Here is a 14576-nt window from a genome sequence, read left to right as displayed (position 1 = left end):
ATATTACCATATATCACACCTATACGCTATGCAAGCGCGATGTACCTTGCGCTCCTAAATATCCATCCAAACCCACGAAACTCGCCCATTTCAAAGACCAGATCTGGTAGGATATGTAATTATGTAATACATAGTAGAAGTAAAAATAAAACGCCTTTCACAAAACGTCCTCCTTAACCGTTACCCCTGAATTTTCAGCACCTAAAACCCAAAACTATCCAACAAGCTGTTCGCTTCCGGTTCCTCGAAAATTGTTGGCGGTGGCTTATGGGTTTGTTGGCCTTTTGCCATGTCTTTCTCATCCCTAGCCGCAGAACCCATTCCAATCCCACTAGCCGGCAAATCTGCCACCACTAGCGAGCTTCTCCTCCTTAGCATCTTTCTCGGATTGATTTCGCCATCAAAACTTTTGAAATCTGGTTTAGTCGGAAGGAGAAACTCCCAATTCCTAACTAAATCTAATGCTAACAAATCACAGCCCATCCGATCATACAGCCTCGAATTATGTAGCACAAAAGCCCATTCGACTTTTGGTGTTACCTTTGAGGCACCACGTAGGGTTTGTAGGGTTTTTTGTCGAAGCTGTGAGTACAGAACTACGAGAGCGGGATCATCAGTTAGGAATAATTTGGCATTGAGATCTGGTGATTGAGGGGTTTCGAGGAGTGTGTAGACCGGAGACTAGAGGGGTGATTAGTATTGTGGAAATATTCGAGGAAGGAGAGGATAGGCTCTCACAATTAAAGCTCGCACGGCCATATCACGACGATGTAACATCCAGAAAGCCCATGATGCAAGCCATCTGTTGCCTTCTTGAGCAGCTAATGGTAGAACCTTTTCTTCAAGAAGTTCTTTGAGAACGGGTCCATGCTCTCCTTCATACACCCGAGTAACTGCTATGGCCAATTGAAGATCCTTGAGATGGCTCAGAATCACGTTGACAGCATCTTTAAGACAATCGGCTAACAAGAAGAAAGCAGCAGCATATTCTGATTATGGTTAGAAACTTGAATGAGAACAGTCAAGGGATTACTCACCAAATCGACGTTTCCCAAGTAAAGCATATGCATTCTTCATTGCTGCAGTTCTCCACTTCTTTTCCGAGAAATTATTTGCTAGAAGTCTTGTGGTAGCACCTTGTTCACGGTTCCACGCAGCCATACGCCATAGACCTTGTAGCACCGTCTTTTTCTTAAGAGCAAGATAGTACAAACTACAATCTATGGGATTTTTGAGATCACTCTTCGTATATTCATTCCGAGCGATGACTTCAAATTGAGCTTTCTGTTTTTTTGTTAGCTTCCTTGGGTTGGAGAAAGAATATTTACATACCAGAGCATTTGCATCCGTCATCCACATAAAGATACCACTCTCCCGTGCATGTTCCCAAAGCATTCTTCCATGAAATTGTCTTGATACCATATCGACCAGAATATCCTGACTGTTACTATGATATGCCCAATTGATCTCCCTCCAAGAGAGGCTGAGTTCATTTGCACGACCACGACGTAGAACATGTTGTCTGAAGAATAACATAAATCTTGCGGCATTATCATCCATAGATCTACGTTGACGTTCAACGATAGCAACGCATTCAACAATATCAGCCAGATGAATTTGCTCCTGCCTCGAAAGTTGAGGTAAAGCAATCTGTGTTAATTTCTCGGTTATGGCAGCGGCAACGCTCTCTGTGACGGTTTCTACCTCATCATCTTCGGAGAAGCCATCAAATGTCGATTTGATTCCTTTGCTGGCTGAGGGTGCATTTTCCGAGCTGACGTAGAAATCTTCTATATTCATCCCCAGGTGGGAGTCGATTGGTTCACCCTCAATGTGATACTTAAGGATCTTATATAGTGCCAATAGAATATGCTGAACTAATAAATTCTTTCCAGCAAGGATGTACTGGCTCAGAAATTGTGGATGATAAACCGGAAGTGGACCATTTAACCTTGAAACGATATCGAAGAGGTCCCAAGGAGTTTTACGGGGAGGTAGAAAAGTTGATGCTGACGAGTCGACCTCTTTATCATAAACAAATAACTGGTTACCAGCACCAACGATGAAGTTGCCACCTCCTAACCAAGTTGAATCGCCAATCGGATGGGGTGTCAAATCTCGGATATTGACTTCTCGGATTGCTGCCCACGCTGGCCCTTTATTCAGATAATCATATCGCATTTGAGCCAGTAGTATGACGCGGTAACGGAAACCAACAGCAAGAATAGATTGATCATCGGGCGTTGAAGTCCAATCCAAATCTTGAACATTATCCTGGGATTCGTAATCTTGAGAATACTCAAGCCGTGCACCTCTGACGTCCCAAATGGTCAATTCTGATCTGCTTGAGTTCACAAGTGCAGCTTTCCTGATGGAGCTCCCGCTAGCTAAAGCAGGTTCACTAATACCTGTATCTACTGAACAAGTCTGTAGCCAATCAACTGTTTCTTTCTCAATGTCAATCCTGGCGGTCCAAGATCTTAATAGTCCAGAATGCGTGTAGGAAATTGCGATATCTCTTGCAAAAGTATCTAAGAATCCAGAGATAACTGGTGGGGACCCAGCTGGATCCACTGGTAGAACATAGGCTAAATCGTCATCAATTCCAAGGTCAAATTGACAAAATTCGCGAATGGAAGCTTCTTGATGGTATCCATTGACTCGAGCACTTCCCCTTCTCTGGGGTAATCTGACCTCCCATACAATGCCCTTCATCTTTGAAGTAATCGTAGCGACATGAGCAACAGGGCCCCCCTTATTAACCTCAGGTAGCATGAGAATACACAAAGGTTTCCCTATGATCGAAAATTTACAATCTGCTAGTTTGACCGCTACAGATTGTCTAGTATCCCATAGGGTAATGTGATCGTGGTGTAAATAGATCACGAAGTTTCCCTTTCTCATGACACATATTCTATGGACGTGTTCAGATTGTGTGATAATACTTTGGCGGAATACTGAAGTTCCACCCGCATGTTCCATATGCTTCCAAACTATACTTTCGTTGCCATCCGTTCGTGAAACTACTGCTCGTCCACTGACATTACGCACAATCTTCTTGATGGCAGCTGAATGACCTGTCCATAAAGCTTTCGACTTGAGTCGATGTGACCTCGGTGAAGGGTCAAATAAGTTGGCTACGTTGGCTTCGAAAAACTCAATTTTCCCATCAAAATGATGGACTAGAACATTGAGGTTACCACCAGGATGGTTGCAGAAATTATAAAGCTGAACATGACTTGCGTCATCGCCCAATTCCGCTGGCAAGCCTAGTTCTAGGCCATCGACATGTGCAATGTTAAAAATGTTCGTGGGTTGTTTCGTTTTAGACCCAATGTTCTCCAGCCCCCATGCAGATAGATGTCCATGTTCATCCAATACAACACATATTTCCGGATTTCGATTCGCAACTTCGATCAAATGCGCCAGGGCATGGTCCTCCTTCGAGTCGGTCGCTTCTATCTCTCGCACTGCATGTTCCGTGGCAACCGTAAAATCTCTCCCATCAATGATAAATGCGAATCGTAATTTTGACACCTTTTCCCCGTCCAATCCTCTCGGTTGTATAGATTCCTGTAAATCGATCCGACCCCAAAGTTGTAGACTCTGTAATGAATGCACATCTGTAGGTACCCAAATCCTTAGCAAATTGTCCGCGCACACTGTATATAGCACATTATCAATTGTTTGGTCGATATGGAACGGCCTTCTCCAGTGCATATTCGTGACTGTCCGCGGATGTGGTAGATAGGTAAAATCGAATCTCGAGTCGTCGTTTCCAAATGATAATCTCCTCCATATCTTCACAAATCTATCGTATTTTCCACTCGAGGCAATAAATGACGAATCGTACGAGAAGTTCGCGAACTTCACCGGGTTCGCAAGTTGCTGTTTCCAAACCACTACTGGCGCATCGATTGTCGAATACAAAGTAAGCCACGAGCTCCCCACCAACAACTCTTCTGATATTCCCCATGATAATGTGTTTGCTGTGTCGACGCCACTCTCATCAATCGAAATAGTATGTTGTAGAGACCACTAAATATACTCAGCGCCGCATTTCAAGAGGCCAGTTATGGTTGTGTAATGGTTACCTTTAGTACCCCTTCATCCTGACCATATGGTTTATAAATCCGGACATTAGATCCCGCACACGTTGCTATCTTCCCACTACTTTCGTCCAGCGCAATAGCTTCGAGTTGAGTGTCGTCGTCATCGTATATTGTTTGTAGGATCGCGTCTGCGCCGGTAAGTATAACGAACGCATTTCCCGTAATATAGGCCTGCGCACAAACTTGGTCAGAAACAAAGCGATCAAATGTGCCCGAAAATTCATTGCAAACTCACTATAAGCCTCCTGTCGTTCCAGTAACCAGTACAGACAGCTTGAAGCTTGGCCTGTGCCTTTCCAGGAAGCACTGCTCTCATACCTATATATCAGAGCGCATTCCGGAGCATATTTCCAGTAAGTAACACAAATAATTCTCTTCTTAATGTGGGGGATTTTCAATGGCAAAAAAGTAAAAGGAGTCGAAAAATAATTAAGTTTGTTGGTGAAGAGGATTTCGAATTATTGTAGCTGGAACTGATGTCTCGGTAAATAGATAGCGCGGTTCCATACAAGTAAACCAGCAGGATGACGATGATCAACCTGGTTCTTACATACACTAGCGTTACGCGACTGGGGAAAAAGGAGGTCGAAACGTCATACGGTAGGTAATACTTTTCACCTCCCGAAATCTATTATTTCCATTATTTTATCATTGGATTCTCCCCAAATGTGTTCTAAAACTTAAAAGTATATAAATGATGAAGCTCAACGCTACAATCAACCAGCAAATAATCTAAACCATATTATCACTTAATAGTTAAGTAGAAATGTAAAGAGTTCCGACTAACAAAACCAGAAAGACCGTCGACCTTAACATTGAATCAGAGTACCTAACGATTATCCTTAACAATGCTGTTGGGCTCTGCATGGCAAGTACGACTATGTGTTTATAGAATCTAAGAACATTAGCTCTGGGAAAAGGGAAATCCTCTTCATACTTACAGCAATGATTCTAAGGGGATTCCTCGCTTGAATGTCATCCGATGAAAGGGCACGTAACTTCGAGTTTTAAATCAATTTATTTTCTGCTAGCCCGTATCTCAAACATCAAGATATACCTGCCCGATATACCGAAATAGTTTCGTTGACTTTACCACGATTCGACTGTTTCCAGGAATGAAAAGATGAACAAATCCACATGGTTAAATTGAACTGGGACAACAAAAATTAGAATACCACAAAATGACATTTTCGGTTCAAATAATCATGCCTAGATTAGAGGTATACGAGCTCACATGTAGTTTTAAAGCCCCAGGTGGCGCCGTTCTAGCAACATCTCTTCAGATACCAGGGGGGATAGAATAACAATAGAATAAAATGACATCTCTATACTAACGCCTATACTACTCCTCAAAGGCTGAAAAGAGAGCCGGGTTTATATACATACCACAATCATACGAACATTTATACCATTGTAAATAGGTCATTGTAAATGCAATAGGATATGTATCACATTGTGTCACAGAATTTCACCATTCTCACTTTGGCATTGGGAAGAACATTTTCTTTGATGCTTTATTATTGATATCTAATCTATTCCAATTGTCCCATTCCAACCATTCATAAGGGGGGTATCTATACTTCTTTAACCAAAAACGCCATCTTAAAAATTCCACCTTTTGTCATTCCAGCGTAATCACTCCCTGATGCTCTTGAACTCGCTGAACCTACTCCTGATCGGAGCAGTTCTGGGGGTTTGCAATGTCCCTCTGGCACTTGTAGATTGATAACGTACAGATGCAGCAACTCTTCTTCGAGAGGGTGTGGCCATGTATCCAGGGGTTATTGGATTCAAGACAGCCGGCCTCTTCTCAACAACCGATCGCTTCTCGTAAAGCCTTCGTGAAATTTCATCCATCTCAACTTCATCTCCAAAATCTGACCAGTTCTCTGCTGTCTCAGTTCCAGGAGGTGTGCCATCCTCCACGATTGGTCGCTGATTGGCAGTCCGCTTTTGCCAGTGATGAAGCATCTTTCTCTGTCCCCTTCTTGTGCTCCTATCGTACACTTCCTTTGCAGTATTCGCCCTGGCTTTTGCTTGGATCGCCTTCAACCTCCATTTTCGAAGCGCCTCGGATTGATTATGCTCCTGGTGGTCAAGTGTTGCCTCGATATTCAACACTTGTAATGACTCGGTGCGATTTTTCCATCTATTGAAGAATTTCCTCATGACCATCTCTTTCCAAAGGGGTTCATATTCGGCTACTTCATCCGTTCGAGCTCTCCATTGGTCAAACTTGTCCATACCTATGATGTATGTTTTACCTTGGGCGAACTGACCAGCCTGCTCATTCAGTGCCATTTTCTCCTGTGCCTTAGCGCGCCAACAAGAGAACCATCTTCTTGCAATAGCGTATTTTCTGTTTCTTCGAACTTTGATATATGCTTGTTTACGCTTTTCTCGTTTCGCCTTGAATGTCGCGTCTCGCCACGCATACAAAGCCGTCCTCATTAGGAAGAATTTTCTGCATCCGCGAGCGGTCTTATTATCTTTGGCAATTTTCTTGACCTTCTCGCGCATAGAATCGAAACATTCACCTAGAATTCGTGGAGCTTGAACTTCCGTCGCTTGGGCTTCAAAATCGGCCTTTTCGTCCATTCTTGCATACCAGCATTTAAGGACAGATGTTGCTAGGTTTGTGTTGTCGTATCGTCGAGCCGTCTCTTCACGTTCCCAGCGTCTGCTTCGTGTATCTTGAGCCCTATCGAACCAGACTTCCAAGCAAGCAAACTTGATATCTTCCTCCCTCTGTGCCTTTGCACCTTTTAACTTTGTCTGCAATTCCCAGATTTTGAAGGCTTTGGCTACAGCACGGCCTTCGGTAATGGCCTGTGATATCTTCACCCTGGTCTGATGTCGCCATTTAGTAAATGCTTCACGAAGGATCTTGGCACGATCGATCTCTGCTGCTTGTTTCTCTTTCTCGGCACGTTTTTTCCAACTATGTAAAGCGCCTTTGAGTACACCTGCATTGTGGCCATCCTGTACCCTTCTTCTAGCAGGGGCTGTCTGAGCTTCGCGGTGCCATTTCTGCATAGAATCGGCCTTTTTCTTCGTTTCGGCTATAAACTCGGCTTCCTGACTGAGCGCAATTTGTTTTACCGTCTTTTGTTTCCAAGTTTTCATGGTTTTCTCGACCGCCTTCAGTAGATTCTCGTCATCTGCTAGCTGAGTGGCTTCGGCCACAGCTTGTGCCTTTTCTACCCATGTCGACAAAGCCCGTTGCTTATTCCTTTGCTCGACTTCTTTGGAAAAATCTTTTACCTTTTTCTTCTCGGCCATCTTTGAAAAGACTCGCTCAAGCATGTTGCACTTGTCAACTTCAGCAGCTTCCAATTCATCCACATCGATTTTCTCCTTCTTTGCTATCCATTTGCCAAGGAATTTTTTCAGTTGGACTTGTCGAGCTTTTTCCTCGCCTAGCTGAATCTTCTCCTCACTCTCCTTCGTGTGAGACTTCCAGGCCTTGAAAGTGCGTGACCTCATCATTTGTCTCTCTGCGGCTTTTGTGGCTTCAACTTTGTCTCGAGCTATCGCCAACCAATGGGTAAAAGCCTTCTCTTTGAGGTGAACATTTCTGCATGACACGGCTCTTAATCCGATCCTTGCAAATTTCTTTCCCTTCGCCCGGAATTTTTGCTCAAATTCTAATTCGGCTCTCTCGGCTTCCAATTCAGCCAGACGTGCTTTTTCGGCATCATTCTGAGCTTTGTAAAGCTTTGCTTGTTCAGCTTCATGAATTCTTTGTTCGTCAAGTCTCTGCTCAGCCTCCAATTGAGCCTGATAAGCAAGTTCTTGCCTCTCTTGTTCATCGAGGCGTTGCTGTTGCTGCGCCTGAGCTTCTAGAAGTAGCTTTTGTGCCTTTTTGGCACGGATTTTTTCCAGCCAGCCAGACAGTGCTTGCTCCTTGAGTGCGTTATTGTTGTTCTTCATTGTGACAGCTTTCGGTTCAGCTTTTTCGGCTTCCAATTGAGCTTGATGGGCAAGTTGCTGCTTCTTTCGAAGACGTTGCTCTTCCTGAAGACGTTGCTCTTCCTGAATACGTTGCTGTTGTTGAAGACGTTGTTGTTGTTGGGCCTGGGCTTCCAGCAGCAATCGTTGAATTTTTTTGGCGCGAGCTCTTTCCAGCCAGCCAGACAGGGCCTGTTCTTTCAAGGCGCCGGTGTCGTGCTTCATAGCTACAGCATTCAGCTTCGCTTTGCGTTCTAGACGTTCTCTTGCTTGATCTCGCCATGAAAGTAGCTTTCTGATCACCAAATCGTGAAGATAATGTCTCCTAATGATTCTTGCTCTTTTATTTTGCTTGATAACGTGTCGAACCCATGGGTCATTTAAATCGAATACTTCGCTCGCATCATAGAAATCTTCGTCGTCCTCTTCCTCTTCTAACTCCTCAAATGAGTCATGAAATTGCTCTTCGCTATCTTCGTCGTTAGATTCAAGCTCTTCATCCTTTTGCTCCTCGACTTGTTGTTCTTCGGCTTCTTGCGCTTCATTTTCTTCGGCTTCCGAAGGGGTGGTCAACTCGTCGCTGACGTCTTGATATTCGTATGTGGTGTTGTTTATGGGAATGCGACCAGTTGGACGACCCCTTGGAGCACCTCTCTCTGAGTGTCGATTAATTGAGCGAATGCTGCCATGTGCAGAAATCGATCTGCTCTGGCTGCGAGGCGACCCATCCTCACTGGCTTTGAGCCAATTTCTAACGTTGGTTAATCCACGTTCTTCACGCCCTTTTTGGGTGGTTCTAGGTGGTTGTGGTATATGTTCTGGGGTAGGTTCCGGTGATGGTGCGCGAGTAGCTTCCGAAATAAAGCTCTTCAGCTCATTTAATTTTGCGGGTGTGGCAGGCCCGAGAGGTAGAGGAGAGACTGATTTGTTCCTTTTATGTTTGGGCTCTTGTGGTGGAGCTTGTGCCTGAGCTGCAATCCCCAGATCCAAGACGCCTGTCTCTGAATTGCGTCGTGGTAATGGTGATTCATTTTCATCGTTATAGAGAGTATCGCTTTCTTTATTATCTGCGGCATAGTGAGAAGTAGCTTTGTTACTTCGTAGATAGTCATGTGTATCGTAATCGAATTCGAGAGTAATGCCTCTTTTGGCCAAACATTCTTCGAATTTGTCGAAGAGTGTGCCAGTGGGTTCTCCAGTGACGCCGATTTTGAATATAAATCTGAAGTATCGACTGTCATGGTCGGGATGGATTCCAAGATCAGGTAGGAATTCATAGTATGCTTTGGCGAGTGCTAATGTGGGGAGTCTATCCTTTGGAGGTAGAGTGGGTAAGATATGTTGTGCGCGAACAACGATATCATGTAAAATAACCAAATCTATGAAACATGTTAGCATTCATCATTGCGCATGTTCAATTGAATTGAAACACACCATCATCAGTATAATAAGGTTCATCAGTGGTGGTTGTCCAACTGTATGATTGACCGCCGTCATAGAGGGACGGAAGTGACAAAGGAGACATGGGACCTTATCAAAAGGGCATATACGTGGGAAAGTAGGATTGTTATAATTTGTACATACAGTATCGCGTCTTGGCGATAAAACAGCAATCAAAAGCGAAAATCGTGAAAAGAAAGGTACAGCAGGGGTATACAGCAATTAAACTAGGAATGAGGATAAGAATTGGAATTGCAAAATTTCTTTGAAGCTTTTGATATCTGAATTTGTGAATGTACGACGCGGGCTGAAGAGAGGAACATGATTTCGCGACTTTGGATGATGGGAGGTATGAAATGGAATTGTCGGACGCGACGAGAATAAAGTTTACCAGTCGAATTTTGGTGCTGAAGCTTTCTGGCGCTAATTGAAGCTAGGTGGCCCTGTATTTAAAGCTATATCAAGCGAACTTCGACTACCATACTTCTGATTGGATCGATAACATGTCTTATCGCGATGACTGATCATCGGATCTACTGAAATCAAGCTCCGTCCTTTGTGACTTCTCTTTCGTAGCATCATGTACCAATGAATTACCATACTACGAAGGTAGGTATCTGAACTCTATCATAATTTTTAGTCTTCACTACAACATCACTCACAGCAATCACCAATAGTAAAGGTTCACGTGATCATTATTAGTCGTCATTACAAGCACCCAGTTACTGGTACCTCACTACTTTCTTGCCTTACTCACCACTCAACCACTATCATCGTCACCAAACACAAAACAAGTTTATATCCTCACAAACCATGCCTCCACGAACGACTCAAACAAGACCAATTGAGAAATTTGCACAAGCCGTTGCTAAATGCTCTACAGAGGTACGATTTGATTTGATTCTTCGTCTAACTTTGATCCCGCTTCACACGATTTTCCCTTCAACATCCATCCCGCTTCAGACCGTACCCCTCCATACATACACACATCATTCGCCTCTACAACCTCCCCATTATTAGCCACCACCCATCCATCACACATTCATCCCCTACCTTTATCCTTCACGCTGTTAATCCCCTTAATACCTCGCACTTTTAAACCTTCGCCTTCACAATCCATTACTGCCCCTCTCATCATCGCCTCATCAAAAACTGACAACCCCAATCATAGGCCTCCCTATACGGCAAATGCATAGTAGCCGATTACAATTCTGTTCACAAAGACAAATGTCTTGCGGAATTCATGAAATTGAAAGACTGTTATTTGGTGAGTGTTTCAACTCACATTTTCACTAGTACTATTCATGACTTATATTTACCTATTTAGATTGCCGCGAAAAAGAAGTAGAGCAGATTCGTTCAACTATTCTTAGAGGGAAGATTTAATTCATTCAAGAGCCGTATTCTATCTGTCGTCTTGTCCTACTAAATGCGTATCTGTTTGCATCGCTGTATGTGAAGTTTTATGTCATAGTTTTAAACATACTCGAAGCAAAGTTTGGTATGTATACAGCATTTTATCACGCTTTTGCCTAACTGTCGCGAATTTGTGAAATGAACAGACCTTATGCAATGACCCTAATGCTTTCATGAAAGTACTTATAAGCTAAAAAGATAGATATCTAGAATGTCTGTTCATACCCGAATTTATTTTCTATCAAACATCAAATCATAACTTTAACAACCTGAGTGAAAATGTAGCTTTTTGGATCTCCTGTTCCTCTTCCAGAATGACACTCTCTTCTGCTGCACTTCCTTCTGCTTCGTTCAAAGGTCTTCTCAATGCTTTCTCAATGGCCTGTGCTTGACTAGTAAAAGCTTCACGTAGACCAATGCTTGAAGGATCTTCTAAGACCTTGTACTCCATCTTAATATCATCCGTTGGTTGAAGACCGGCCTTCTTGCGCAATCTTTGCACACGATTAATGATCTCGCGGCCCAATGCTTCATCTGCAAGATCTGCATGGAGTTCAACATCTAAGATAGTAAGAACATCCTCATCTGTATTGGTCTCGAGGTTCTTGGAAGATTCATCATCCTTAAGACCTCGCTTGACAACCAAATCACCCTCTTCGAGCTTGATACCATCGACAACAATTGATTTCTCTAACACGTAGTTGTGAACTTGCTCACTAGTCAATCCTGGCAAAGCCTTCTTGACCTTTTGAACTTCCTTCTTCAACTTCTTTCCAAGGACTGGCCAATCAGCATTGACACTGTATTGTACGTTGTACTTCGCTTCGTCCGAGGTGAGGATAAGTTCTCTGATATTGAGCTCCTCAGTAATGTAGCCTTCTAAAGAACGGACATCTTCAAGATAAACTGGGTCGTGATGGATGACAATCAAAGTTTTCAGAGGGGTCTTAAGACCAATTGTGCGACGTTCTCTAGAAACTCTGCCCAACTCAATAACACGTTGCATGCGACCTACACGACGCTCAACCTCTACATCAAAGAGTTCCTCTCTCACATCTGGGAAAGCCAAGAAGTGTACACTTCGTGGATCCTCAGCTTGCAACTCCTTGGGAATGTGAGGCAACAGTCGTTGATAAATGTTGTCTGTAAGGAATGGTGTAAATGGAGCGAGTCCTCTGGTTAGAGTGAAAAGGACTTCGAAGAGGGTGTTAAGTGCGTGCTTAGTGTCGTTTAGACCAGATTCACCCTTCAGACGTCTACGATTGAAACGAATGTACCAATTTGTAGTATTGTCAATGAGATCTAGTAATCTAGGAACGACAGTGTAAAGACGGTAACCTGAATTTATTAGTCATCACTCACAGAAGGAATTATGAAGGATCGACTCACCTGCCATTTCCTGATTAACAAACTTTAGAAGACTCTGACAACTAGCAAGAATCCATCGATCCATAACATTGGTGTTAGTGGCTTCGGCAGTAGGATCGAATACATAATCGACGTTCTCCATCTTCTTAAGCAATGCTACCTGTCCTTCGAAAAACTTGTAACTGTTCCACAAAGGCAAAAGAACCTTGCTCACAACTTCCTTGACTCCAGCCTCCTTGAAACGCAATGGCTCAGCTCTTACAACTGGGGAATTGATGAGATACAAACGCAAAGCATCAGAACCATATTTGTCCATGACAATGCCAGGATCGGGATAATTCTTCAAGCGTTTTGACATCTTCTTGCCATCTTCTGCAAGCACGATTCCATTGACAACACAGTTTTTAAAAGGCGAAACGCCGAACAAATGTGTACCCAAGACAAGAAGGGTGTAGAACCATCCTCTAGTTTGATCAAGACCTTCTGCGATGAAATCACCAGGGAAAGATTGCTCAAATTTCTCCTTGTTCTCGAATGGATAATGTTGACTGGCATATGGCATGCTGCCAGACTCAAACCAACAATCAAAGACCTCCTCAATACGTTTGAGCTGGCCTTTACCCATCTTACTTGGAATGGTGATGTGATCAATCTTATCTCTGTGGAGGTCGGTAATTTCGCCTTCATAGCCACTGAGCTCCTTCAACTCGGCGATACTGCTGATGCATACCTTCTCTTCATAGTCGTCACTGACCCATATTGGGATTGGCGTTCCCCAATATCTATTCCTCGAAACATTCCAGTCACGGGCGTTTTCGATCCAACTCGCAAAACGCTTTTCCTTGACAAAGGATGGAGTCCAGTGCGATCCTTCAATGTTCTTCAGCATATCAGGAACAATTTCGGGAATTCTGATGAACCAAGAAGGAACAACTCGGTAGATCAATGGGGTGTCTGATCGCGGACACATAGGATAACTATGCTTAATAGAGGATTCGACAACTAGACGTCCGGTTCCCTTCAAATATTTAATGATGGCTTTGTCGGCTGCTTTAACATGAAGACCAGCAAAATCCCGAACTTGCTCAGTGAAGTGGCCGGTCTCATTGATTGGACAAGGAGCTGGTCGCTGCTCGTTGATGATGCCGGCTTCCATTGCGACATTGTAATCTTCCTCTCCGAAAGCTGGTGCTTGATGAACAATACCAACACCACTGTCGTCAGTGACGTATGCAGCGTTCAAGACCCTGAATCCATGCTCCCTGAATTCTTCATAGAAATAATCGAAAAGCGGCTCATACTGCCAACCAAGCATATCTCTACCCTTGATCTTTTCCACAATCTTGAACTTGGCTTTCTTGGGGTCCTTGTATAGTGTACCGAGTAATTTCTCCAACAAGATATAGTTCTTTCCGGAGGCTTCGTCATGAATTTTGACGTACTCGAAATCTGGATGCGCGGCTAAACCAGTGTGCGATGGAAGGGTCCAAGGAGTGGTTGTCCATGCCAAAAGACATGTTGAGGGGTCCTTCAATAGTGGGAAAGAAACGACAACTGCCGGATCCGTGACATCTTGGTAATTTTGGTTTGCTTCGAAATTACTCAAAGCTGTGGTGAGAACTGTCGAGTATGGCATAACTCGGTAGCCTTGGTAGACAGATCCCTTCTTGAAAATTTCACTAAATACCCACCACTCTGATTCCATGAATTTGGGGTCCATTGTCTAAGATTGTCAGCTTGAAGATGCCAATCCGCTTCTGTAAAGACCTACCTTGTAGTCATTATCAAAATCGATCCAACGGCCTAATCGGTCGATTGTCGTGCGCCATTCCGACGAATATCGCATAACAATAGCTCTACACTCTTCATTGTATTTTGCCAGTCCCATCTTCATGACAGCATCCTTTCCAGAAATACCAAACTTTTTGTCAATCTCGTGTTCAATCGGCAAGCCGTGTGTGTCCCATCCGAAACGTCTCTCGACATGATAGCCCTTCATTGACCAATATCGAGGGATAATATCCTTGATGGTAGATGCGAGTAAGTGACCATAATGAGGTAAACCGGTCGCGAAAGGAGGTCCATCATAAAAGGTATATCGAGGCTTTCCCTCAGAAAGTCTACAATCAAAATAAACAATGTCAGGACATGTTGATTTTGTTTACATTTGTTGCAGGTTGACTTACTCGAGTTGTCGCTCGAAAGCGTTAATCTCCTTCCACTTTCTGAGAACTTCTTCTTCTTCTTTTGGGAAATCCATATTTGCTTCTGTTTGAGTTTATGGAAAGT

At 43.5% G+C, this 14576-nt stretch overlaps 4 protein-coding genes across 4 annotated transcripts; 1 reads left to right on the top strand and 3 right to left on the bottom strand.

The window, feature by feature from the left end:
• Nucleotides 1–201: 201 nt before the first annotated feature.
• Nucleotides 202–4428, bottom strand: EAF01_010739 (uncharacterized protein; the record flags this gene model as incomplete). The annotated part of the gene is made up of 6 exons (XM_038918996.1): nucleotides 202–681; nucleotides 739–989; nucleotides 1038–1284; nucleotides 1333–4038; nucleotides 4095–4283; nucleotides 4348–4428. 6 exons carry the CDS (start codon nucleotides 4426–4428, stop codon nucleotides 202–204), a joined length of 3954 nt encoding a protein of 1317 aa, XP_038765699.1.
• Nucleotides 4429–5747: 1319 nt separating this feature from the next.
• On the bottom strand, nucleotides 5748–9588 carry EAF01_010738 (uncharacterized protein; the record flags this gene model as incomplete). The annotated part of the gene is made up of 2 exons (XM_038918995.1): nucleotides 5748–9442; nucleotides 9498–9588. 2 exons carry the CDS (start codon nucleotides 9586–9588, stop codon nucleotides 5748–5750), a joined length of 3786 nt encoding a protein of 1261 aa, XP_038765698.1.
• A 728-nt stretch (nucleotides 9589–10316) lies between these two features.
• EAF01_010737 (uncharacterized protein) lies at nucleotides 10317–10851 on the top strand (the record flags this gene model as incomplete). The annotated part of the gene is made up of 3 exons (XM_038918994.1): nucleotides 10317–10388; nucleotides 10675–10770; nucleotides 10831–10851. 3 exons carry the CDS (start codon nucleotides 10317–10319, stop codon nucleotides 10849–10851), a joined length of 189 nt encoding a protein of 62 aa, XP_038765697.1.
• Nucleotides 10852–11172: 321 nt separating this feature from the next.
• On the bottom strand, nucleotides 11173–14547 carry EAF01_010736 (uncharacterized protein; the record flags this gene model as incomplete). Its single annotated transcript, XM_038918993.1, has 4 exons — nucleotides 11173–12257; nucleotides 12309–14010; nucleotides 14059–14407; nucleotides 14474–14547. The coding sequence occupies 4 exons, from the start codon at nucleotides 14545–14547 to the stop codon at nucleotides 11173–11175; spliced, it is 3210 nt and encodes a 1069-aa protein (XP_038765696.1).
• Between the last annotated feature and the right edge of the window lie 29 nt (nucleotides 14548–14576).

The sequence above is a fragment of the Botrytis porri genome (genome assembly GCF_014898465.1).
Source record: "Botrytis porri strain MUCL 3234 chromosome Unknown BPOR_017, whole genome shotgun sequence".
In the NCBI taxonomy this organism is placed as follows: domain Eukaryota; kingdom Fungi; phylum Ascomycota; class Leotiomycetes; order Helotiales; family Sclerotiniaceae; genus Botrytis; species Botrytis porri.
Note: the sequence above shows the minus strand (reverse complement) of the source record. Positions and strands in the feature narration are given on the sequence as shown.